Source organism: Balaenoptera musculus, chromosome 6, assembly GCF_009873245.2.
Source record: "Balaenoptera musculus isolate JJ_BM4_2016_0621 chromosome 6, mBalMus1.pri.v3, whole genome shotgun sequence".
In the NCBI taxonomy this organism is placed as follows: domain Eukaryota; kingdom Metazoa; phylum Chordata; class Mammalia; order Artiodactyla; family Balaenopteridae; genus Balaenoptera; species Balaenoptera musculus.
Genome location: NC_045790.1, coordinates 110,483,117 through 110,509,699, shown reverse-complemented (window position 1 = coordinate 110,509,699; position 26,583 = coordinate 110,483,117). Strand labels below are relative to the sequence as shown.

Genomic DNA, 26,583 nt, shown 5'->3' with positions numbered 1-26,583 from the left:
GATGGGTGGATGGACGGATAGGCAGAGGATTGGATGGATGGTTGGATCAGTGGAAGAACAGTTGGGTGTTTCCATGCATGGATAGAAGAATGGATGGATGAATGAATGGATGGATACATTATAAATGGATGGAAGGAAGGAAAGATGAATGAAAGGAAGGATGGATGAATGGATGACAGATGGATGAACAGACTGAGGGACAAATGGATGGAAGACAACTTTTGGGACAAGGATCCCCTTAGTCGCAGGGCAGCTCACCATTGACCCGTAGGCCATACTGCAGCTCTGTGCTGCCTGCCACATTGGATGCCACACAGCGGTAGATCCCAGCATCAGAAAATTGGGCTCGTTCAATGAGGAGAACTCTCCCATCAGCTGACACCGTCACTCCCTTCTGGGCAGAGACAGGCTGGTGGCCCTTGAACCAGGAGATATCTGGTGAAGAGAAGAGAGATGAAAGGGTCCCTGCCAGCCCTTCAGACTGTGCCCTGTGTCATGGGCATCCAGGAGAGGCTTCCTGGGTGGCCACATGGTGTGCCTTTATTTCAGGCACTGGAGAAAGCCAGTGTTCTCCAGGAAGGGGGGCGGGGCAGAACAGGGCAGCGTTGTCTGAGATGGAACCGAAGGCAGAGAGGGATGCAGGCTGGGGCCGCCAGGAGCAAGGAGAGTCAAAGTCAGCCCAGCCCCTCACGTCCTCCCCCCTGCCAGGAGACCACCCATGAGGGAGATCTTTAGAGGAGAACATGGTATACCCCAAAACAGCAGCCTCATAAATATGGACCAATTATAAAAAGCTACATGCACCCCCATATTCATAGCAGCACTATTCACAATAGTCAAGACATGGAAACAACCTAAATGTCCATCAACAGATGAATGGATAAAGAAGATGTGGCACATATACACAACGGAATACTACTCAGCCATAAAAAAAGAACAAAATAATGCCATTTGCAGCAACAAGGATGGAACCAGAGATTATCATACTAAGTGAAGTAAGAAAGAGAAAGACAAATACCATATGATATCACTTATATGTGGAATCTAAAATATGACACAAACGAACCTATCTACAAAACAGACTCGTGGACATAGAGAACAGACTGGTGGTTGCCAAGGGAAAGGGGGTTGGGGGAGGGATGCAGTGGGAGGTTGGGGTCAGCAGATGTAAGCTATCATATATAGAATGGATAAACAACAAGGTCCTACTGTATAACACAGAGAACTATATTCAATATCCTATGATAAACCATAATGGAAAAGCATATAAAAAAAGAATGTATATACATATATATATATATATATATATATGTATAACTGAATCACTTTGCTGTACAGCAGAAATTAACACAACATTGTAAACCAATATACTTCAATTTAAAAATAAATTAAAAAAATAAAGTTAATAAAGAGATAAATAAATAAGTAACGACCGACTGTATCTTCAACTTCCTTACCTCCTGCCAGGGTCCATCCCAGAAGAGGGTTTCCCCATGGCAGAGGGCAAATACCTCCAGGGCTCACCACCCCAGGCAAAGCAGGGTTGACCTGGTTCAGATGGGGGACAGGAAACGGACCCCCCTCCTGGGCCCATCCTGTCTGCCGGGCACCCACGCCTAGCCCTAGCTCCCAGACCTTTGCTCAACTGCTGGTCTAGAGAAGAGGCCCAGATGGAGGTCCTGGTTCTCACCGCCAGCCCCGGGGCAGCCCCGTGAAGCCACAAACTCAGAAGAAACCTGGCAGGTTTGTTTCAGACACCAGTGCAAAGGCTCTGGGCCCTGGCAGTGACTGGCATGTAATGGGCATTGGATAAACAGCTGTTGAGAAGGAAGAGGGGAACGCTGGGGAGGGAAGGGGAAGGCCTGCTTATCTCATCCTGCTTCGTCCACAGCCAGAGTGGTGCCTGCGGCACTGCCCCGCCTCTTTGGATGGGGAACTGGGGTTGGCTGGAGGTGGCTTTCAGCCAAGAGGAGGGGTCTTACTTACCAGGAGGGGGTACGCCTGAAGCCAGACACTCCAAGTTTACGGAGGCATTTTCCAGCACTGCCTTTTTGACCAGGCCCGGCTCGATACTGGGGGGCACTAGGGGAGACGAGGAGAGCCCTGGCTTGGCGGGGGTACAGGCTCTGGGTGGCTCATCTCAGCCTCCCCAGTGCCCCTCCCCAGCCTTCCCAAGGTGGGCTGGGCAACAAGGACAACCCTGGAGTCCGACCCCCCAGGAACAGCCAGCATCAGGCACACCGGAGAGGTGGACCCCAGGCAGTCATGAGGAGTGACAAGGGCAAGGATTTGCCCATATACACAAGGACCTAAATGAGCCCCCAGATGAATAGAACAAGCAAAGATAAATATGAATGAGAACAAGGCTGTCCACTGAAAATCCGGCAGAAAACAACCAAAAGTGGTCCCGGAGCTAATGATTTTCTACTTCTAAAGTTAAGTATGTGACATTAATTTTAGAACCCCCAGCCGTCCCCAACCCCCCACGGCAGCCCTGCGGGCCCTCAATCACCCACCACCCCAGGCCCGGGCTCCGCCTCCACCCACATCCTCACCCAACACCTTGAGCGCCACGTCCCTCCTGCTCTCCCCAGCCAGGTTAGTGGCAGCACAAGTGTAGATGCCTTCGTCCCTCAGGTCCACCTTCTCGATCTGGTGGAGAGGAGGAAGGGCAGGTGTGTGCCAGGATGTGGGTGGGGCCTGGGGTCAGAGCAACCCTGGGACATGGCAAGTGGCCAGGCTGCTGCTGACCCCAGCGCAGGAGACGTGAGGCATGGGCACAAGCTTGGTTCCGGGTGGAGCTCTGAGCCACACATTCGGAATCCAGGGGATCCCTCTGGTCTTGGGGATACTCCCCTCCCCCCATTTTCTCCCTCTGGGAGCTCAAACTCCGGGGACCTGGACTAGGCTTAGGGCTCCCTTCCTTCTTCAGACCCAGCACCCCAAGGTCCACTGAGCATTTCTAGGGTGAGTGGACTCTGTTTGTCCTGCCCCCAGGCTGTCAGAGCTCCGCTTGGGCTCCCCGGGGCCACTAAAAAGCAGCCCCTCCACCTGTGCAAGGTTGGCCTGCCAGCCCTGGGGCCCTTGCACGTACCTGTAGGTTCCCCCTCGAGGCTGCCAGGGCCACACCATCCTTCCACCAGCGGAGGCTTGGGGTAGGGACCCCAGTCCCTGCACATTGGAGGGTCACAGGCTGCAGGAAAGGGGCTGTGATGTTCTCACCCCCAACTATGACCACCGATGGGAGCTCTGGACAGAGGGAGAGGCAGGGAGGCTCAGTCAGGGTCAGGAGGGGTGCAATGGGCACCCAGAAACCTCTTCAATGCCCGGGGAGGGAGGGAGTGGCCTTGCAGGGCTGGCCTCTAGCTTCCCCCCACTCAACCCTCCAGACACCTGGCCTTAGGGGAAAGAGCACCAGACTGAGAGCTGGCAGAGCTAGTCTTTCCCTTTAAAATTCTCCCATTCATCATCCATCCATCCATCATCCATCCATCCATCATTCATCCACCCATTATCCATCCATATGTGCACTGAGCATCTACTCTGTGTCCCACACTGCACTATGCACAGGAACACAGCAGAGAAAGTTCTGTGCTGCCCTCAGAGCTCCCAAGCTGGGCAGTGGAGATGAACAGCCAAACGAGAAATCCCAATACAGTAGGTGGGGGGCTATGGCCACGAGAGGCTGGGCAGTGCAGATTATAACCATGGTGGAATCAAGGAGGGCTTCCTGGAGGAAGGGGTGTTTTTTAGGACAGACCTGAAAGATAGGGAGGAGCTAATCAGGCAAAGAGGAAGAATGTTCCAGGCAGAGGGAACAGCATTTGCAGGACTGGAGGTAAGAAAGCCAACGTACAGTTGAATGAAGTTCAGCGTGGTCAGCATAAAGAGAGCAAGCCGGGGTCGGGGGGAGGCTGGGGAGGGGATCGAAAGCCTGTAGACAAGTGTGGTGAGCAGCTGAGACTACCCTCTCACACCTGTGTCTTGGGGAACTGGGAAGTCCAGACCAGAAATGCTGTCCAGAGAAGACCAGCTCCATGCCCTTCCCATGTCTGTCAGGCTTGCTTCACCCACCCCGGCATCCTTGGGCTCTCATTGCCCCAGAACCCCAGGCCGCCCTCACCGTGCACAGACAACTCCACTTCAGCCCCTGCAGTGCCCGCTTCATTGGTGGCCTGGCAGGCGAAGAGGCCCGCGTGGTCCAGCTCCACATGGTCGATGTGCAGGGTGGTCCCCTGCGAGGTCAGCTGCACCCCGGCCAGCTCCTCGGCTGGGCGGCCATTCTGCAGCCACCTAAGGTGTGTGGGGAGGGGAACAGGTCAGCCTGAGGCTAGGGAAGGTAGGGGCAACAGGACAGGCCAAGAGGCCAGGCAGCATCTCTCTCCCGTTCCCACGTCCCTGGCTCCATGGCCTCTTTCATGCTCCTGGGAGGGGAAGAATCTCCCGTCCCCACCCACCCCCAAAGCATGCTCTCTGCCTGTCCCCCAGCCCCCCACTTCTGGCCTCCACCACCCCATACGCACTGGATCGTGGGCACTGGGGAGCCTGAGGCCTGGCAGGGAAGGTCCAGGGGCTGTCCCACGAGGGTGGTCACCGGGCCCAAGCCTTCAGCCAACAGGAGCTGCGGGGGCACTGTGGGCAGAAGCCACCATTGGGTGTCTGGAGCTGAGGAAATCCCTGCCTACAGCCCTCCCAAGTCCCAGTGCCGCCAGAGCCAGGCCCAAGCCTCACCTCACCCTTCAAGCACTCCCATAAACGGCCCCTCGTCCAGAAGGCCTTCTAGGACCACCCAAGTTCAGCCTCCCCACAGGATTGGTCTGTTTATTCAATGTCTTCCCACCAGACCCAGGGCTCAGGAGTCCCGTCTGCCTGTTCCCTGCCTTATCCAGAGTTAATGGCTGTGAAGTGTCTGTGAAATGGAAGAAGCAGGCGAAGGGTCCACCCACCCATCCCCAGGACCAGCGCCCACCACCCAGCTTTGGGCCTCAGGGTATAAATGTCCATCCCATTGACCGGGAGCATCTCCTGGAAGGCAGAGCGGTGTCCTTCACCCTGGATGACCTGGCCCAGGGTCATGGGCAAGAGCAGGGACCCTTGATCCCGGGAATCAACCCTGCCCACCCTGTATCCCTGAGGGGCCCCAGCCCAGGTCGCAGTGTCCTCATCTGTCCCCTTATCTGTCTCATGCAATCCAGGACACTGGTCACTTCTATTCCCTCTGCACACACTAGGCGTGGGAGGAGGGGTCCACGGCCCAGGTGACTCGGGTGGGGCAGGCCTGGGCTCACCCTGCACCTCCACGGAGTACTGCAGCACGGCCTCCCCGGCGGGGCTGCTGGCCACGCAGCTGTACAGGCCTCCAGACGCCTCCCCCAGGCTCTCCAGGCTCAGCACGCCGCCGCCCGCCTCCAGCCGCGTCCCATTGCTCTCCGCCACGGGCAGCCCCTCGTGGTGCCAGGAGAGGGTGGGGGGTGGGTGGCCTCTGGCCACACACTCCAGCGCCAAGGGCCTCCCGGCCACGGCCTTCACCACACGGGGCCCTCCGCCAGCGCCCTCGATGGTGGGCGGGACTAGGGAAGAGGCAGGGGGTGCTCAGGGACCAGCAGCCTGGTTAAGTCCCTCACAGACCCCAACCCATGTGAAATGCCTTCTCCTCCCCTCCACTAGCTGGAACCCCTGTTCAGACATCACCTCCTCCGGGGAGCCTCCCCCAGCACCCTGGCTGGAAGCCTCCCCCACCCTGGCTCCTCTGCCCCTTGGTGCCATCCCCACCCCACCCCTACACTGCCTGCATCTTCTCTCCACACCCTGCTACCCCCGTGAGCTCAGCCTGAGCAGAGCAACACTTGTCTCTCATCCTTGAACCAGGTGTGTCTTCGGTATCTGCACACAGTAGGTCTCAAGATCCGCTGAACCCAAAGTGATGGGCTCCCCAGGACCCAAGACCAGAGTCTCTGCTCCTCCTACTGGTCCCCTCCCTGGTCTGAGGAAGCGAGCAGACCCTAGCCCAGATGGCCCAGCCTCTGGGGGCTCCTAACTCAGCCAGTGATGGCCAAGGGGGTAGCCAGAGGGGGGGCTTCTCTCTTCCCCTTGGGGAGGGCCCCCAAGTTGCTAAGCCCACAGAGTCGTTGCCAGGAGACATGGGGCGATGAGGGAACGGGATGGGCTTCTCAACATTGCCTGGGTCACTAGCCCCACTGAAAATATAATGAAAACACACACGTGCATTTTCCATCAATTTCCAGGAGGTTCTCAGATCCCTGAATAAGAATCCCGGAGTTGGCTGCTGGGCTCAACTTCAGAGGCTGCCCATAGACCCCACACACCCCAACTTCCCTTTGGGGTCCCCAGGACTCCAGCATCCAAGCCCTTTGTATCTTTGGGGACCAGAGCTCCAGAGCTGATTCCTCGAGAGGGACCAGAATGACCCCACCAGGCTGCATTCTGCCTTCTCAGACTTCATCTGCTCAGACCCATCCCTGCCCTCCTACACACACCCTGTCCTCTGAGTTCTTCACATGTCCTCAGAGCCAAGCCCCTCCAGGCAGGCCAACGCTGAGGTTACCAGAGCACAAGGCAGACCCTCGAGGTAGGAACCGGGTCCTCTCACCTCCCAGCGGGGTGACCTGGGCCAGCCCCAGAGCCCACCACGCTCACCCATGAGTGGGGGGACCAGGGCCCTAGTCCCTGTGCCGTGATTAAATTAGCTAGCACTGTGACGAGCCCCAGGGCGTCTGGACCACAGTACGAGGCTAGTTAAGAGCAGTCAGTTATTAGCTGTGGTCATGGGGGTGTGGGCGCGATTTCCTGAGAAGCCCTAAACCACGAGGGGGAAACCTGGATTCTCGACTCGGCTCCGCTGGGGCCCCGAGACAGGCCCTTCCCCTGGCGTCGGTTTCCTCACCCGCCTGAGGAAGGCTGGACGAGCTGAGATGACCCTTCTCCCTGGGTAACCCCTCATTCGCATCTTCCTGGGCCTCTGGCTGCTCCCCTCACCCACCTTTAGAGCCAGACGGAGGCCACCCCGGCCCAGAGTCCCTCCCACCGCTCGCCCCAGCTGACCACTGCTCCTGCTGCGACCCCGGGCCGCTCACCGAAAACCTCCAGCCGGGTGGCCTTCTCCATGACCCCCACGGGGTTGCTGGCCCTGCAGGTGTAGATGCCAGTGTCCGAGCCCTGGGCCCTCTCCAGCTGCAGCTGCCGGCCGCCCCTGGTGTAGACGGCCCCGGCACTGGGGAGCAGGGGGTCCCCATCCTTGAACCAGGTGATGTCAGGCGTGGGCACTCCTCGGGCTTCACACAGGAACCGCATGGGGTGGCCCTCCATGACGGCCACCTCACTTGTCTCTTTGGAGCCCCAGATGGTGGGAGGTGCTGAGGACAATGGGGGGCGGGGGGCAATCACAGGGAGCCTGCCCAGCACCGAGGTGGCTGGTGTCCCATCCCTTGCAGCCCCATGCACCTGTCTGTGGGCCACAAGCCCCGCACATGTCACAGGTTTCTACTGCAGGGGTGGGAGGAGGGGCGGGGGGGCTCTGGGGACAGACAGGAGATACCGGCCAGGGACACGCTGACGTGGGGGGCAAGCCCGGCCATCACAAGAGGCGCAGAAAGCAGGGGAGGGGCCACAGGTCAGGCTCTGGACCCCACTTTGCCTCTGACTCACTGTATGACCCGCATAGGTCACTTCCCCTCTCTGGGGGCTCAGTCTCCCCATCTGTAAAACGAGGGGCCGAACTGGATCCAGGGTTCCTATGGGGCAGGTCACACACCTTGGGTGGTACCTAAGCTGATCCTCAGGGCACGTGGGCATGCAGCTCGTAACAGAACAGCTACACCCTCCCCAAATCTCCTTCCTGCCTGATTACGACAAAGGAAAAGGCCGTTTGGTGCGACTATGTTCGTAACCTTTCTAGAACTTTCTACTCTGCCCTTTTTACCACATGCAGGCAGCTCACGCCTAAGGGCTTCCAAAATCCCTCTTTGGTTGCATTTGTTGTCACAGCTTCCTCCCACGAAGGCCAAGCAGCCCTGGTTCCCACTTCCCTTTGATGTATTAAACATCCTTTTACATAAATGAGTTTCAGTGTAAAGAAAAGTGACTTGATTTAAACAAACAATCATCCTGAGTGGTATCAGGAATAGGAAAACTTGTGAAGCTCAGATGGGGACAGTGGGATTTGGGAAACATTGGGCCAGATTCCCTCTGTTCTTCCCGGTCCATCCCACCCCCCCGCCCCCCCAGCTTTACTGGATGGGGGGCTCCCTCCTCATAGGCCCCCGTTTCTGCCCTTGTCTTCCCTCCATGCAGTGGGCAGCCCATGGTGGGGGCCGGGAAGGGGCTGGGCTCACAGTGGATTCTGAGCTGAAAGTCCTTGGCCTGCTGGCCGGCTGGGCTGAAGGCCACGCACTGGTACCGCCCTTCATCCCCCAGGTGACTGGTGGTGATTCTGAGAACCTGGCCTTCCTCCTGCAGCTGGATGCGAGGGTCCCCCGGAAGGACAGGTCTGGAAAGATGGTCAAGAGAAGACTGTCAGTAAGGCCAGCTGGCAGGGGCGGGCTACACAGAGGGGAGCTTGCTGCTTGGGAAAAGGAAGCCTGGAAGATTCACAGTCGCTGAAAGGTACCAACAATCCAAGTGCCCATCAATGGATAAACAGATAAGCAAAAAGTGGTCCATCCCTACAATGGAATATTGTTCAGCCATTAAAAGGAATGAAGTGCTGAAACCTGCTACAACACGAAAAAACCTCGAAAACTGTGCGCTAGGTGAAAGAAGCCAGACACGAAAGACTACATATGTATGACTGCATGAAATTTATATGAAATATAGGAAAATTCACAGAGACAGAGGTTAGTGGTTGCCAGGGGCTGGGGCGGGGGAGGAACAGGGCAGTGACTGCTAATGGGTATAAGGCCTCCTTTGGGGGTGATGAAATGTTCTGGAACCAGACAGAGCTGACGGATGTGCAACACTGTGGATGTACTTGCATTTAGTACTGAACACAGTGTACTGAATTGTGCACTTTGGAATGGTAAACATCATATTGATTCCTTAAAATTTAAAATACCTTAAAAGACACCTTTTAAAAAGTTTAGGGGCTTCCCTGGTGGCGCAGTGGTTGAGAATCTGCCTGCCAATGCAGGATACACGGGTTCGGGCCCTGGTCTGGGAGGACCCCACATGCCGCAGAGCGATTAGGCCCGTGAGCCACAATTGCTGAGCCTGCGCAGTCTGGAGCCCGTGCTCCGCAATAAGAGAGGCCGCGATAGTGAGAGGCCCGCGCACCGCGATGAAGAGTGGCCCCCACTTGCGCAACTAGAGAAAGCCCTCGCACAGAAACGAAGACCCAACACAGCCAAAAATAAATAAATAAATAAATAAAAATTTTTAAAAAGAGCTGTGAATCTTGGTACTTCATGCTTAAAAAAAAAAAAAGTTTAAAAAATGAAAGGAAGGCTGGTTAAGTGATGAGAAAACCCTGCCGTTTGAAAGCGGGGTCTCACCTGGGTGATCTCAGGCTGGGGGGTAGGTGTGCCTCACACCGCCCTCTGCCTGGGCCCTGGCTGGCTCGGGCAATGCCTGTCAAGCTCCAACCCTGCAGAGTTCCATCTCCCCAGAGGCCCTCTCCCCCAGCCCCGGCTGAGGCTCCACCCTCACACTCCCCGTCGGGGGTCACTCACTGCCCATCCTTGGTCCATTCCATCTGGGGCGTGGGGACCCCCGAGGTCTGGCACTCCAGCTCCACCCCTACACCAGCCAGGCCCAGCACCTCCTGAGCGGCCTCGGCTCCAAGCACGGAAGGTGGGACTGGGGGCGAGAAAGGGTGGGGGGAGAAAAATCCTTAACCCCTGCAAGCCCCGCCTGCTGCAGGGCCTTTGCATGTGCAGGACCCCTGCCTGGTCACCCTTCCCTTCTCCTACGCGGCCCTCATGGGAAGCTCCCCCAAACCCCTGGCTGGATCGGCCCCTGCTCTGTGCGTCCTCAGCTGCCGGCACTGCTCTTTCGTAGCACATAATGCACATACGTGACGCATAATGTAATTACAAGGCTAATGATGTGATTGTCTAATGTCTGCCCCCATAGCTCTGTGAAGACAGGGACCAGGTCTGCCATGAGCCCCTCTATGCCCCTCGCTCCCAGCAGGCAGTTTCCCTCCCCCGCCCCACCTAAAAGGGGAGGGGCTGCAGGGCCAGACACACTTGGGAGCTGGGAGGGCTCAGCCTCACTCACTGAGCACGAGGAGATCGAAGTCCCTCTGCGCAGTCCCAGCCTGGTTCTTGGCCCTGCAGGAGTAGAGGCCAGAATCGCCCTCCTGGATCCTGGGAAAGTGGAGGGCCCGGGACCCGTCCACCTCGGGGATCTGGGCAGAAGAGGCCAGAGGGAGCTGGTGAGCGGGGTCTGGCCACCCCCAACCCCCATCAGCAATGAGGAAACTGAGGCCCAGGGAGCTGGTTGGTGACTGGAACCCAGGGCTTCTGATTCCCAGAACAGTGCCATGCCCTCTCCACCATGCAGCCCCTCAGGCTTCATCGTGGGCCCACGGTCTTCCATGGCCCTGAGCCCCAGTGCATCCCCAAAGACACCTGCCACTTGTCACACCTCCCCGCCACACCTGGCACATGCAGGAACCCGTCCAGAAGGTCTGTACCCTATCCAAATCCCACCCACAGCCCATCCACCCCAAGGGACACCCACCTGCTGCCCATCCTTGAGCCACATGATCTCGGGGGCCGGAAAGCCATTTGCGTCACACTCCAGCGTCAGGGACTGCCCGGCCATGCCTGACACGTTGGCCCTGTGCCCGTTCTCCCGGATGCTGGGGGGCACTTGGAGCAAGGAGAAGCAGAGGAGCTGCCCCCTCCCCAAGACAGCCACGGCCACCCAGACCCCTTATGGGCCATTCTTCCCCACCTGGACGGGCAGCCCCAACTCCCGGCCTTCCCCAGATTCTGGGGTTCCAGGATGCCCGCCCCAGCCCCTGATGTGGCCATCAGGAGCCACGTGGACCTGGGAATGGCCACAGCGGCCTCGCCCTGGGACCTCGCGCTGGTCGTGCCCAGGAACTGTCTACGGGCTCTGACATTCAGCTTTGTAAGATGCCGGAGCCCCGGGACCCATCTGGCTCTACACCCAAACTGCTGTCATGGTCACCTAGGGGGGTACCCTCCCCCGCCCCGAGTCAGAATCTCTGAGGGTGGGGCCTAGGTATGTCTTTGAAACAAACTTCCCGGGCAGGTCATTTCACGGCAAGCTGGGGTGGCTGGTTCCAGGGAGGCGGAAGGTGCTCCCTAGGAACCATAAAACCCCCTCCATGAGCCCGTGTGAAGGAAACGGGCTCCCCTCCCCCTGCACACAGCACCAGGGGCGGGGGGAGGGGTACGGGGCGGGAGCTGTGGGAAGGTCTTCCTGCTGCAGGGAAGAACAGGAGCCTTGGGTAGTTTCCGCAGCTTCAGCGGGAGGTGGGCTTTGGGACTCTCATTTGCCATCAGTGAGCCTTCTAAAATAAATTCACTACTAGACCATTTTAAAGCCATTTATGGAGTTCCAGGTTCTTCTCCTTACACTGTCTCCGTGGGGCTCTCTCTGGGGAAGGGGATGTCCATTCAACCTGCCACTTTTCTAACACCCCCAAGCCCTCCCCAACAAGCACGCGGTGGGGGAGGGCAAGACCCTGCCCCTGCGGTGAGCTCTCGGGCTGGGGAGCTGGCGCTGCCCCACCCCGGCATCCATGGGTACCACTGGGAGGTGTGTACAAGCCGTTCCCCAGCTCCGGGGCCCCTGCTCACCACGGACTACCAGCTTGGCTCTCCTGGATGCGGAGCCCGCCTCGTTGGTGGCCTGACACTCGTAGTCTCCACCGTCCGTGGGAGAGACGGAGGCCAGAAACAGAGAGCCTTCCTCCAGCACTGCCAGGCCCGGCCGGCCACGCAGGGGCTCTGAGGACGGGCCCCTCCGCCACGTGACCTGCGGCTTGGGCGTCCCTGGCAGGGCACAGAGTCATCAGCGCGAAACCCTGTCCACACCCACGCTGCCCCCACCCCCGTGTTGCTGACCCTCCCGGGGGTGGGTCTCAGGTGCCTCCCTGCCCCCCAGGCTGGAGGAGCAGCCCCTGGAGAAGCAGGTGCTCACACACCTGCCACCTCCTCACCTGGTGCTGGCGTCCACATGGCCTCCCAGCGGCCCGCGGGCCACAGGCACAGGGGCCAGAGCCTTTTCTGGTTCCCTTCGCAGAGGCCCCACCTCATCTGCACTCCCAGCCCCCTCACCCGCCCTGTGTTTTCTCTTTTGCCTGCCATCTCCAACTTTCTAACATACATAAGATGCACTTCTTTAGACATTTTTTTTTTTTTTGGTCTATTGTCTGTCTCCCACCACAAGGTCCGAAGTCTTTGCTTTGTTCCCTGCTGCACCCCCAGCTGCAAGCCCAGCGCCTGGCACACAGTAGGTGCTACATGAATGAATGAGCCCGCCGTGCTCAGTACCCATATTGTCCCATCGGATCCGCGCATAAACGGTGGAGGCCCCAGGTGGACCGGGCCTGTGCTTCCCCTCACAGGCACGAGGCGGGCACCACTGGCCACACACCCCTAGCCCCACCGTGAGCGCCGCAGTCCCCCTGGAGGCCCTTCTCCGACACTCCTCACGTCGGACTGTGCAGCGTCTGGCTCTGCCACCAGCCTGTCGGCTCACACAGCCCGGCGCACAGCGGGTGCAGGATGAACGGCTGCCCCACTGGGCCAGGGCACACAGTAGGTCCTCAGATCGGTGTTGAAGGAATGACCCAGCATTCCAAGCAGCACACGTGCCCATGAGGCATGGCGCCCAATGGTCGCAGCGGGGCCTGGGTCACGTGAGCCCCAACTCTGCAGACTTGCTGAGTGATCTCAGGACAAGGGCAGCCCTTACCCACTGCCCTGCCTACTGGGCCCTCACCTGCTTTCCTACCTCTGCTAGCACCGAGTAGGAGGGCAGCCTGCAGCCCCTCCGTCACCCACCATCGGGGTCATAATCGTTGCTAAATACCAGTTATCATGCACCACACCCCCACTTGATCTGCCGACTCCCCTGGCAGCTCGGGGCTCTTTGGAAGCACATTCTCTCTGCCTCACTTGCTCTTTTATCCTCACCGTCGGAGGGACAAGTGAGACACCCCATCTGGGGGAATGGGGCTGCGATCAAGATGGGGCACCTCCAAGGCATCCTGGGTGTTGTCTCGATCGGGACGGCCCCTGCCCCACCCCACCCTGTACTGACTGCTCCTGCTTAAGTGCTGGGGACTCTGCCCGCTGGCCCTGAGGGAAAAGGAGGGCCACCCATGCTCTGCGATCTTTGGGCTACTTAATCCTCTGTGTCTGTTTTCTCATAGAACCCTCTGCCGTTTCCTCTGTGCCTGCCCAGGATGCCTGCTGGAGTGTCCCAGCTGCTCCCCACCATGGAGACACATGTGTGAACACATACACACAACATACACACATACACCCCACAGACACACACATGCCCCTCCCAGCTCCTCATCTTTTCCCGAAGGCCCCAGTCCATCCTCCCACCACCCAGAGACCAGGACTTCAGAGCTGCTGGCCTTGAGGGGTATTGAGTTTTGAACCCTGGAGGCTTTTTTTTTTTTTTTTAATGCAAACATCTAACCCCTAAATGAGCTCTAACCACACAGAACTGCACCACTGCTCTGTGATGGGAAGACTCCAGGGACTCAAGCTGCTGCTGAAAAATCACTCATCTTGCCTCCACTCCCATTTTACAGGGACCAAGAGAGGAGCAATGCCCAAAATCACCAGCAAGTTGGTGGCCAGGCTCCTGGCCTCTGTCCCACCCCACGAGGAGGAGGCGGATGGTGCCACCCACTGCAGGTACCAGGGCTCCCATGGGTCACGCCCTCTGGTGCTCCAGGCTTTCTCCTTTCTCCCTCCGAGCCCTCCGAGCCCAAGGTCACATGGCTGGTGAATACCAGCGCCCAACACTGCCCACCGGGCAGCCACCTGCTTGAAAGAGAGAAGGCCAAGGGGGGTGGGGTGTGGCGCGGGGCGGGGACAGGCAGTTTTGATGGAGGGACTTGGCTTATGCTGACTTGGCTGGAGTCAGGCCCAGAGGACAGGCCCCTGGCTGACCAGGGATGATGCAGGGGTTGTGAGTGACTGTGGGGTATCAGGGCAGGAGGCCGGGGCTGGTGGTCCCACCTCCCACCTCCCACGTCCCGGGAGGGCCCTAAAGGTTCCTTGCTGTTACCAGATACTGACACGAGGTGGCGCCCTGGTCAAGAGCGGGACGATGGCCCCTCCAGGTGGTCTGCTCCCACCTGCCTCCTACCTGGCCCTCCCTCTGTCCCATTCCAAGGACTTCCCTGGGTCCTGTGGCATGAGGAGGTGCAGTGCAGACTAGAACCAGCTCTCCTGGCTCCTGCCAGGCTTTTTGTAAGCTACCACTTGCTTCTTAGACACCCAGACACCTGCCCTTCTAGACAGAACCATTCATGCACAGGGGAGACATTTTGGCCATTTTGACCCAAAGCCAGAAGCAACTCTGGCAGCCAGTGGGATCCACTGGGTGCCACAGGGAGATTTTACAGAAAAGTAGAATCCATTCAACACATTTCCCCAAGCTCCTACTGTGTGCCAGGCACGGTGCTGGGACCTAAACTTTTCTGTTGTCCACTGGGCCTTCACAGCAGCCCTGTGTGGAGGGACAGGTGTGACCCCACTGGACAGCTGGGAAAACTGAGGCTCAGAAAGGAGGTGTGAACTGCCCGGCACCAGGCAATTGACCCAGGGGTGGCTATCTCGACCCCACACTGTGCTGTAGCCCAAAGGGGGTCCCAAAGGACTGGTTTGCCCAGCACTGCATGAATCCACGTCCTGTGAGAAAGCCTGGGGCTCGGGGAGAGGCAGGGGCCACCATGCACCGATCCTAGGACCCTAGGGCCTTCCTCAGCCCCAGCTGTTACAATCTCCAGTCGCAGAGGGGCCCAGGGTTTAACGGGCACTGCTCGGGGCTGGGCTTAAAGCAGATTATACTCCGTGAGTCACCTTCTGGCTGTGACCTCAGGCAACCCTCTTAACCGCTCTGGGCTTAAATTGCCCCTAATTAAAAAAAAAAAAAAAAAAAAAAGGGCTAATGCTAATACCCATCCTATAGGGCTGTTGATGGGATGAAGTGCCTGGCATGGTCCTGGACAGGAGTGGGGACCCCATAAGCCTCCATACCCACGCGCACTGCCCACAGTGACCCAGGGCGCTGAAACATGGGTGGGTTTTCTCCCCCTCCCAGCCCGCCCAGGGCCCAGCCTCACCTCTGGCAGGGCACGGCAAGCTGGCGTTCTCTCCTGCTACCCTCTCCAGCAGGCCACTGGTCTCATCGGCCCCCCAGTATGGCGGCTCTGGTGGAAGGTAATGCGGCCACACTCACACGCCCAAACCCAAAGCCTGATGCTCCCCCCACCAGGAGCCCAGGGCTGGTGGAGGGGGCATTCCCATCCAGAACCCCAGCTGGAATAAGGGGGTACAAGCCCCACGTTCCAGCCCTCAGCCTCAGGGAGAGTCAGGGCCATGGCGCCAGCTCACCGCCTGCAGGGTGGTCCATGGAACAGCCCCCAGTGCCACGCACGACCCCGCGGGCTCGGGGGGCTGAGCTCAGGATCGTCCTGCCCTGCCTTCTCTGAGTGTGTTTCAGATTCATCATAGTGAAAATGCTAGCACCAGGGATCCAGAACTTTCTATGCACCAGGCACTTCACACACATTCTCTCACTGACCCCTCACATGTTACTGGACCCATGTTACAGGGTCAGAGAATGTAAATGACTGGCCGATGGTTGTCCAGCTGGAAAGCGGGAGAAGCTGGCCCGCTGCTCTTCAATCACCACCTCACGGTGCCTGCACCCCACCCTGAGGACGGAGCCCCCCCCAGGGCTGGTGAAAGCGGCCCGACATGGCTTCGGGGGCTGGGAGGAAGGAAGGGGTCCAGCAGCTCAGAAGCCCAGGCTGCTGCTGGGGAAGGAGTGGGGAGGTGAGCTCTGGGGGTTCGAGGGAGACTCACCCAGCACCCTGAGCTCCAGCTCCCACGCATCCAGCCCAGCGCTGCTGGAGGCCTCACAGCGGTACGTCCCAGCGTCCGAGGTTCGGATGGCCATGAAGTGGACGGAGCCCTCGGGCCCCCCGCCCCGCAGGGCCACCCCATCCTTGGACCAGGTCAGCTGGGGCTCCGGGTTGCCCTCGGCCACGCAGTTCAGGTCCAGAGCCTCTCCCACCAGTGCCTTCAGGACCCGCGGGCCCTGCTGCACCTGGGGGGGCACTGACAGGGCCACGGGGAGGGGTGTCAAGGCAGGGGTCCCGGGTCGGGGGAGTCACAGAGCCCAGACTTACAGAAAGGGCCCGGCCTGCTGCAGGGCTCCCCACACCCCTGGACATCACCAACCAGCAGAAATCGTCATTGTGGGGGGCGACTGATAGTAGGACATCCCGTGTGGACCCCCCCCCGCAAGAGTAGAATCAGCCTTTTCCTTGAACACACGTGTTGCCATCAAAGAATTGCTCCTCCATGCTCAGCTTACTCCCCACCCCACCCCTCCCCAGCCCCCACCCCCATCCCTACCCCCAGGCTTGCACCCAGCACCATTTGAGAACCACCAGCTGGGAAACACCAGCTCAGTGCCGGATGGGGACATTGAGGCCCAGGGGGCAGCGGGACTGACTCAGCCCAGGGGGCAGCATGCACAGAAGGGGAGGTTCAAATCCCAGCCCTGCCCCTCTCGGCCACAGGACCCCGCACTGGCTGGAGCCTCGGTTTCCCCTCCTCGCAAAGAAGCCCTGGGATGAAATGAGATGCAGCACTAGAGCAGCCAGCATAGAGCCTGCTCCACAGTGGGGCCTAAAACATTGCGGCTAGACTCACTCTCAGGGTTCCCGGCTCGCTCTTTCCCTTTCCTGGCTTGGGGAGGATAGTGGGTGTTGTTTCTTCTGCATTTGTGTTTTTCAAGCAACTTTCCCATCCTCCATCCCAGTTGGTCCCTCCTACGGGGTGGGTGATGCTATGTCCATTTTGCAGATGAAGAAACTGAGGCTCAGAAAGGTTGTGTGACTTGACCAGAGTCACCCACTGCGTCAGCTCATAGGAGCTGGACCGGCCCCAAGGCTGAGCCCAGGAGAATTCTCGAAGACGAGGACAAGTGTCCTGGGCCCTCGGGGGAAGCTGAGGACACCCACTCCCTTCCCAGCTTCAGAGCAGGAGCCCGAAGATAAGACCATCTATGGAAGCTGGCCCCTGGGCAGAGATCAGCTCCCCCACCCGGAGCCCAGAGCCTTGCTGTCCAGGAGCACGAGGGTGTACATGCCCTGCCCGCCACCCCCCTAAAAACACTTGCTAAAAACAACAGCAGTTTCCACCGTGCTGAGTGCCTGATGTCATCGATACCCTTTCTGACAACTATGGGATAGGCATTATTGCCTCCACTCTATAGAAGAAGAATCCAAGGCTCAGAGAAGCCAAGCAGCTGGCCTAAGGTCACACAGCCAGTCCGTGGCAGAGTCAGCATTCAAACCCAGCTCTGCCGACTCTGAGGCCCTGCTCATCGCCCTGCTTCCTGCTTCTCTGTTTCTCTCCCACGCTCATGCAAACTCATAGCGAAGCTTTGAGCCCCTCCCTCTCTGAACCTCAGCCTGTCCACCTGTAAAATGGGGAGTCAGCTTAGATCAGGGGTTGGCTTTTTCTGGAAAGGGCTTTTTCTGAAAAGGCTTTGCAGACCAGATGGTCTCTGTCTCAACTACTCAACTCTGCCATGACGGCGTGAAAGCAGCCACAGACGCTACGTAACTGAACGCGTGTGGTGGCACTCCAATAAAGCTTGTATTTATGGACACTGAAACCTGAATTCCATATAATTTTCATATGCCACATTATTTGTCTTTTTTCCCCCAATCATTTAAAAATGTAGACATCATTCTTCACTCGTGGGCCACATGAAAACGGCACGTAGGTCAGTAGTGGCTGAGGGCTGCAGTCAGAGGACCCCTGTCTCAGACAACTCATCCCCGCGCTCCTGCAGATGACAAGGTCCCGCCTCTTTGGTGGAGTGACTCCACTGGGTGGCTTCTGTGAATGCAACCTGGACACCCAGGTGAACACGCACTCCTGGGCCCCCACCCGAGCCAGGAACCAGAACCCCCTCCGTGGGTCCCCCTCCCAACGCCCAAGTCCCCACCGCCACAGGGCCCTGCCCTCTGCTCTCAGGGGGCCTCTGAACAGCCTCTCCGGGCTCAACCAAGGGGTGCAGGAGAGGGGAAGAAGGGGGGTGAGGAGAAGGAGAGATAAGGCTTGAAAAAGACAGGAAATAGAGTTGATAGAAGAAACACTGGAGGGCCATGAAGAGGTGACAGAGCCTGGCGTGGAGATGGGGGAGGGGCACGAGAGGCCTAAGAAAGATGGGGGTTTGGGGGAGCGGTGTGACACAGAGGCTGCCAGCCAGGGCCTTACCTTGCACCCTGAGGATGTAGTACTGAGCAGCGGACCCCGCAGGGTTACTGGCTGTGCATTCGTAGAGGCCGCTGTCACTCACCTGGGCCTGGGCCAGATGCAGGGAGCCCGACGGGAGGAGGCGATGCCTGTGGGAGTGAGGGGCACTGGTAAGAACCCAACCGACCCCACCTCTGCTGGAAAGGCCTCAAGACCCAACTTGAACCAGCTGCCTCCTCCAGGAAGTCTGCCAGGACTGAGGCAGTGTCCGCCACCCACCCTTCACTCCTCCCCCTGCCCTGCCTCCACTTCCCCCAAACCACCAGGCCAAGGCCAGGTCCCCTCCAACTTGCGTAACAGACAAAGAGCACTAGGCTAGGAGTCCGCTGGCTGGGTTTAACTTTGAACCCTTCCCAGCTGGGTGAAGCAAGTCCTTTCACCTCTCGGAGCCTCCATTTCCTCATCTGTAAAATGGGCATGTTAAGAAGTTCTGTGGCTGAGGCTGGTGAACAGATTCCACGTGGGCTCAGCCCAGGGCCTGGTACCTAGTCACCAATAACTCCCCCTCCTCTAATGTACATACCTACCGTTCCTCGACCCTGCCCTGAGAAGGGGGATGAGGCCTCATTTGGAGGGCCCCCCGCCCCCCACGGCTTCCAGGGAGAAGTTGCAGCCCAGAGACCCTCTGCATCTAAGTGCCAGGTCTGGCCAGGCCCTGAATCCAGGGCTTTTCAGTGTCCTGTTGTCCGGCGCTGTATTGGGCCCTCAGGAGGAAGCTGTAGAGGTCCCCCATCGCTGCGTTCCCCAACCTGGCCCACCTTGCTGAAGTCACCTGGCCCCCATCCCACAGGGATCTGGGACCCCCAGCCCGGCTCCTACAGCTGGGCTGGACCCCAGGGGGCCCCTGCAGATATGATGTCACCAGCCCACATGTGCTGGCTCTGTGCAGCCCCTGCCCCCATAGAACTGGGTGGGCAGCTGTGGCCACTGGCCACAGCAGGGCCCCAAGTGCAAGCAGCTGGCACGGGGGCGGGGAGTGGGGGTGGTAACCTCCAAGGGCCAGCCCCTCCCCCGCCTATGCTCATCAGGGTACAGCTGGGCTCCAGTCCTGGTCTCCACTCCCCTCTCTGCTGAGTCTCAGATTCCTCCTCTGCAAAACGGGGATGACAATAGCCCCCATCTCCCAAGCCGGTGCAAGCCAAGTGCTGGACATGCACTTATTAAACAGGTCAATATTGCTGGCAATTGACTCTCTGGACAACCACGGGTGACTAGCTTTTCCCTGCTGGTCTTCTGTCTCCCCATCTGTAAAGTGGGCTTGTAATCCCCCTACCCAGCAAAACCTTTGTCCAGTTTGCCCTGAGCAACCAGCAGGCACCTGGGGCAAGTTCTCTGAGGACAGTTGTGAATGATACACCAGGCAGTGGTCTCTAGAGCCCAGGCACTGGGCTGGGACAACTAGGTCCGACGCTGTTCTGCCATGTGCTTGCTGTGTGAGGCTGGGCAAGTCACTTAACCTTTCTGTGCCTCAGTTGTCTCCTTTTGGAAAAAAGAGACAACAGTGGTACTTATCCCTCATAGGGTTGTCCAGAGTACTGAAAGACCTAATTCACAGCACAGTGCCTGGAACAGAGGCGTATTCAACAAAGGTCAGCTGTTGTCATGGTGACGACAGTGCATCCATAACAATACGCAATGCAGTTTTGCATCGTTTAAAACTCTTATATAAATGGCATCACGTGTATGTGTGTGGGTCTAATTCATTCATTTTTCACTGTTGTATAGTAGCCTGTTGTGTGATCGTACCACAATTGGATTAATTTGTTCTCCTTTTGGTGGGCATTTAAACATTTAGGTTTTTCTTTCCTCCCTCCCTCTCTTCTTTCCTTCATTCGTTCTTTCTTTCTTTCACCACCAGAGTTCTCTGCACACTGATGTACGTGTCCCCACGCACAGGAGCAGGACTCGTGCACCACAGCCTCACACACCATCAGCTCTCACAGGTAGAGTCCATCATTCCCCCTTGTAGAGCAGGGCTTCTTATCAGAATCTTCCAGCTATATGTGAAACATACAGATTCCCAGGACCCACGCAGAGACTCTGATCTGTGGGGGGAGGCTGGAATCGGGGCTTTACCAAGGTTCTCAGAGGGGACCACCCCTTGGGAGCACTGCCCCAGGACACAGGGAAGTGCCCCTGCCCTGAGAAGCAGCCCGGCGGAGCAGATGGGAACAGGGCTTTGACAGCAAGTGGCCCCCGCATCCACCACCATTCGGCCTCTTGAAGGCTGACCTTGGGCCAAGGACTCCGTCTCCCTGAGCCTCGGTGTCCTCACCTGGGATCACAGGAGACGGCACGTATGGAGTGACATGATGCACACAAAGCCCATGGTCCCTGGGACATAGTAAGTGCTCGATAAACAGCCCTGCTGCTAGTAAAAACCACGCCCCCCTCAACATGTCTGGTGCTTCGTCCCCCAGCCCCCAATCAGCTGGGCAGCCCTAAGTAGGTCCCTTAATCTTCCAAAGTGGAAGAAAAAAGGAAAAAACACAACACAGATGCTTTTTTGTCTCAGTGACAAGTAAACATTTCCCCTGTGTGGCTCCCCTCTCCTGGCTTGGCTTTTCTCACCAACAGTTTTTTTTTTTAAGTTAAATAACGTTGACATCCACCAAACACGAGCCAAATCAGTTTGAGGCTGAAACATACACACTGAGTCACACTTGGTGCAGGGACACGGTTCCTTCAGGGGACTTTGCTGCAAACCTTGACTAGCCAAGCAGGGACGCATGGGTCTGCAAAAAGAGGTCTAGGCTGAGCACCAGAGTTCTGGATCTGAGGTCCAATTCTGCTATAGACATGCTGAGCAAGCCCAGGCAGGGCAGACAATGTCTCTGAACCCCAATTTCTTCATATTTGAAAAGGCTGCTCTTTATCTTAGACTCCTTTATCTCAGAGGTTGCCTTCTAGTTCTTCTAAGAACTTTAGAGAAGTTGCTTCCTCCCTCACCAAGCCCTTAAAAGGATAGCAAGTGGGAGCTTCTGGGATAAAAAAAATAATGAAAGAAACTTCCAAAAGTGGAAACAATTCTCAACAATAAATGTAGGCATCTTGTCTTTCTCATGATGACCCCCAGGTCATTTCCTAGAAAGGGAAGGCTGCTCGCTATACCACAAAGGAGAAAATGGAAAGAATGGAAATTCCATCTTATAAATGGTCAAGCTGAGGCCTGCAGAGCCCTCCCCATCACAACCCTCACCGCACCGGCTTGTGACCACCTGTCACCTGTGGGCCCTAAGAGGACACATCCCCAGCCATCTTATTTGCCTTTGTATCCCCAGAACCTAGCCCAGACCTGGCACAGAGCAAACCCCACTCGGACCAGATATAGGAAAAAGGTATCGGGCCTGGGGTGGACCAAACAGGACCTAGAGGTCTAGGGGTTCCAGGGCAGCCCTTCTGCACCGCCCCCGCCCCACGCCCCGGGCGCTCTCTCTCCACATTCCCAAGGCTCCTTGGGGTTTGGGGGCTGCAGCCCCGGGAGGGGTGTCAGGGGCAGGGGGGAGGTGGGAGGAAGCGGGGAGAGCGCTGCCGTGTGCCCTGTGCCTGTGGTGTAATTAGCAGCAGCCTCCCCGCCCAGGCAAGAGCAGCCAGATGGCTCCGTGTGGCGCCCAGATGAAAACGTGGAGAGGTTCGAGGGGAATTTCCTGTTTATGACATCCACTGCGCTCGAGCTCGAGGCTTCGGTGTCGGCTGTGAGGATCACACAGCCATGCAGATGATGGGGGACGGGCAGGGAGATCCACCTACCCTGCCGTGTCCCCCTGGTCCTATGAGCTCCAAGGGGGATGTATCCGCCTGGAGAGACCAAAGGGCATCTGATAGAAAGTGCAAATCCCAGGCCACACCGTCGCTGCAACCCAGCTTGGGGTCCCCTCTCCAGCTCCTCTGTGGCTCAGGGAAACTGCCCCTGCTGGACCCCTGTTCTCACTTACACACTCCTGGAGGCTTTATGGCATTTAACACACCTGTAATCACCTGTCGCTGTCTGACAGCTCCATGAAGGGAGCGGCCAGGTTGCCCAGGTGGTTCCTGCCATGTTCCCAGCGCTTAGCACAGGTGCTGGCCCACAACAGGTGCTCGATAAACATCTGATGGCAAATCCCAGCTGTCCGTGTCCACACACGCACCCCTTCCCACCTTCGCTCACACTGTTTCCCACACCCCACCCTGTCTCGATGCTGCTCTCCTGCCCCCAGACCCCCTTCAAGGCAGCACAGCCTCTAGCCCCTCCATGAACCCTTCCCTGACGAGTGCAGGCAGGTTACACTTCCCCTGCTCTGAGTTCCATGGAGCCGAGGTCAGCCAGCTTCTCGTGCATTCATTCATTCACTCGTATGACAAAGAGCCGCTGGGTTCAAGGTGGGCCGGCTGCCGCCGGGGTGAAGGACACGCTCCCCGCCCTCAGGCGGCTCAGGATCTGGATGGTTGGCTTGCGTCCAGTCCCTCTTGCTGTGTCCCACGCTCATCCTGCTGCCCCCGTTTCTGAAGGGCCCGTCCAACCTCACTGTGTGAGCAGAGCCTCCTGGGCGGAGGCTGTCGTATGAATGAACAGCACCCCCTGCAGAACCGAGCCCACCAGGGGCTGACCCTCACCCACAGCACGCAGTCGAACCGCGCTCAACAGACGCCCACCGCATGCAAATACATGCTGGGCGCTTGTCTGCTGGGCCAGGGTGGGGTCTGAGCCTGCAGCAGGGATTGCCCGTCCCCCCCCCCCCGCCCCACGAGCACCCGTCAGCCTGGACAGCACCTTCAACCACCAGTGGCCACTCTGACCCTGACCCACACCGTAGACCCTTATAAGGAAGCCCCAAACGGAAACCCCAAGCTGGAGCAGTTTAGGAAGAGGGGCCTGATACCAACAAAAGGGCCAAGCACAATATATGAGCGAGGGGGAGAATGCACATCCTCTGGGCCTGTGCAACAGAAACCCAGAGATGCTAACAGGTGACGCCTGTCTACACTTGAGCGCTTCCTACGCGCCACCGCACAGCTAAGCACTTCCGCGCACGCCGTCACCTGAAACTCTCAACAGCCAAACCTGCAAGGCAGGCAGATCCTACTCTCATCACCCCTTTTGCAGAGCCCCAGAGAGATGAAGTCCCGCTGTCCATGGTCACCCAGCCACCAGGCCAGGAATCAGATGAGCTCTGAAGATCCACCAAGGTAAAGACCCCACGAGGGGCCCCTGGGCAGTCCATGACACGCCACCGGCCTCCAAGGAGGAAGCAGCTTTTCTCCTGGATCATCAGACCCCAGCTGCAGCCCCCCACCTCTCCACTGGGCCACGAGAGGCACTGGGTGTGCCAACTGCCCTGCGGCATCCTCGGGGCTCCATCCTCTCCCTGTCCCCTCCCCTCCCCCGGAGGCGGCTGGTTTGGCCCCGTGTGGGACCCTGGCTGGCTGCCCCCGGGAGCCAGTGCTGAAGCCAGGAGCACTCGCAGCTGTCCCAGCTACACATCAGAACCACAAACAAACACTGTTGCCTAGCAACACCACCTCGCCCCAGCATCCCTGGGCTGAATCATGGGACCAGAGCCACTAGGCACTTCTCTGGCCACCATCGCCTGTCCAACCCTTTCATTTCTCAGACGGGAAGACTCAGGCCCACAGAGGGGAAGGGTCTTGCTCAGGTTCATTCAGAGAGTTGGGGGCAAGGCTGGGATGGGACCCTAGGTCTTTTGCTACCTGATGTCACACACAGCCGGAGCCCATGTCTTCTCTCTCCTAGACAGTTTCGGCACAGTCCTGGGCACATGAGCTGCTCAATAAATCCTGCGGACTTCAATTCTGAATTCACAACTCAAATGGTCTTTTCACAAACAGCAGTCCCACAGGGTAAGAGGCACCCGATAACCATTCCCAGCCTTGGACTCAGCCATTGGCTTTCAGGGCTATACCCCAAGGAAATGACCCAGGAGATAAAGAGAAGCATTTGTGCAAAAATGTTTCAACAGCCCCATTTATTACCGCCAAAAACTGGCAACGGAGCATCTGCCCCAAACAGAGAAAGAGCTTAGCAACGATGAGAGCTGAACGCCCTGGAATGTTATCTTGCCCTTTAAATGAAAAGCAATGACGTGGGCCAGGATGAATCTAGAAAATGGGTAAATGTGGAAAAATATCAATGATAAGGGCGGAATGGAAGATGCACTAAATTTAATTCTCTAGAAGCATCTACAAGAACACACTGGAAGGGGTCGTGGACACAGGTGGGTGGGTGGGTGGTCTAGAGTTTCATGGGTACTCAAGCTCCTACTATGTTTTCTTTCCATTAGGACTTTCTGACGCAGGAGGTCAAGGCTCCCTGAGTTCAGAATATTCTCTAGAATCTCCAGAAAGAGCAGTGGCCTGCCCGACCTTGGCCCAGAAGCCTGATATGTATGTGTCCACGTGTTCTCATGTCTGCATCTCTGGTGTGTCTGTGTGCATGTCCACGTGTGTTTGTATCTGTGTTTGTGTCAGTCCGCGTGGCTGTGTGTCTATGTGTGTCTGTGTCTGTCTGTGTGCCTGTCCATGTGTATTCATGTCTGTATGTGTCCGTGCATGTCTGTATATGTCTGTGCATGTCTATGTGTGTCTGTGGGTGTGTGGGTGTGCACGTTAGGGCCCAGCCCGGGAAGTGGGAATATCAGGATCCCAGTTCCCCACACCTCATGGCTTTTTTCCCCCCTCAAGGCACTGGGCATAATGCCGCTCACCCCACCCACCTCCAGGATGGCCAGCCGGAGAAGAGGGTCCCGCCCCACCCAAACAGAGATGCAGGAGGCCTCAGTGGCTCGGCCACACTGTGGTTCTCAACCCTGATTGCACCAGAGTTACCAAGGAGCTTTGAAGAAGCACCAGTGCTGGAGGTCTGTTGGTGACCCTGACCGCAGCCCTTGGCCAAGGTTGGCACAGGTTCAGGAAAGAGAGGCTCCGGGCAACCCGAGTAGGTTCAGGCCTTCCCCCATCCAAGGACAGAGAAGGGGGCCACCATAGAAGATGGGGCAGCTCAGCCAGGCAGAAGGAGCACAGAATCTGGAGGTAGACGAATACCCATGACGCATCAGAATAAGTTCTCAAGCTTCCAGAACGGCAGCTTTGAAGCTGAGCCTTGGGGGTCCCTCGGAGAAGGAAGAGGAAGAGGTGGAGGAGGTAGAGGGGAAGGGGAGCAGACCGACAGCAAAGCCACCCCCCGCACCACCACTGCTCCCTGTGTGTTTCCCATGGGTTTTTTTAAACCTGCATCTTCTGTCTGAATGGCTGTGGGACTAAGGGGAACTGTGTGTCTGGCAGAAAAGGGAGCTTTGTTCTGCGTGGGGAAGTTGTCAGATGCCACAGCGAGGCCCAAAGAACCACGGGGACCCAGAGCCCACAAATGAAGTGTCAATACAATCAAAGGTCTATGAGGTTATTCACAATCGCCAGCAAGTGGAAACAGCGCAAGTGTCCATCAACTGGTGAATAAATCGACAAAAGGTGCTCTACCCAGGCAACGGAATATTATTCAGCCATAAAGAGGACCAAAGTCCTGACACCTGCTACAACATGCAAGAACCTCAAAAACATGATGCTAAGTGAAAGCAGCCAGACACAAAAAGCCACATAGCGCATGATTCCATTTACATGAGACGTCCCGAAGAGATCAATCCAAAGACAGAAAGCAGATGAGTGGTTGCCGGGGGCTGGGCTGGGGTCGGGCAGGGATGGGAAGTGGCTGCCAGTGAGTGTGGGGGTTTTTTTGTGGAGGACGGTGCTGGAAATGTTCTAAAGTTAATTGTGGTGATGGTTGCACAACTCAGAATTTACTAAAAAACACAGAATTGGAAAGCATGTGATTTATATCTCAATAAAGTTTTTCCATTGAAAAAAGCTGGTGAGAATTAAATAACAGATAGGATGATGATAATTTTTGAAAGCTGGAAATGATGCTTTAGTTTATAGCAGCAGCAGGAAAATGCTATCAAAGGGAGTGATTTTCCACCACTGACAATGTCCTAAGCATCGCACATCCATCACTGTATCTCGAGAACAGGGTTTAAACCTTGTCTACTTTATAGATGGAGAAACGGTCCAA

General features: G+C 57.4%; 1 protein-coding gene across 1 annotated transcript in view; it reads right to left on the bottom strand.

Annotated features, from left to right (window-relative positions):
- The window catches only part of HMCN2 (hemicentin 2), a 153,430-nt gene that overhangs the window by 66,487 nt on the left and 60,360 nt on the right, over nt 1-26,583 (bottom strand). Inside the window, 16 exon segments of the mRNA XM_036856498.1 lie at nt 259-435; nt 1,987-2,082; nt 2,556-2,652; nt 3,095-3,249; nt 4,124-4,293; nt 4,524-4,632; nt 5,289-5,570; nt 7,095-7,373; nt 8,352-8,506; nt 9,684-9,810; nt 10,234-10,363; nt 10,699-10,829; nt 11,790-11,984; nt 15,305-15,391; nt 16,050-16,304; nt 18,483-18,610. Of these exon segments, the coding sequence (XP_036712393.1) occupies nt 259-435; nt 1,987-2,082; nt 2,556-2,652; nt 3,095-3,249; nt 4,124-4,293; nt 4,524-4,632; nt 5,289-5,570; nt 7,095-7,373; nt 8,352-8,506; nt 9,684-9,810; nt 10,234-10,363; nt 10,699-10,829; nt 11,790-11,984; nt 15,305-15,391; nt 16,050-16,304; nt 18,483-18,610 (2,573 nt within the window).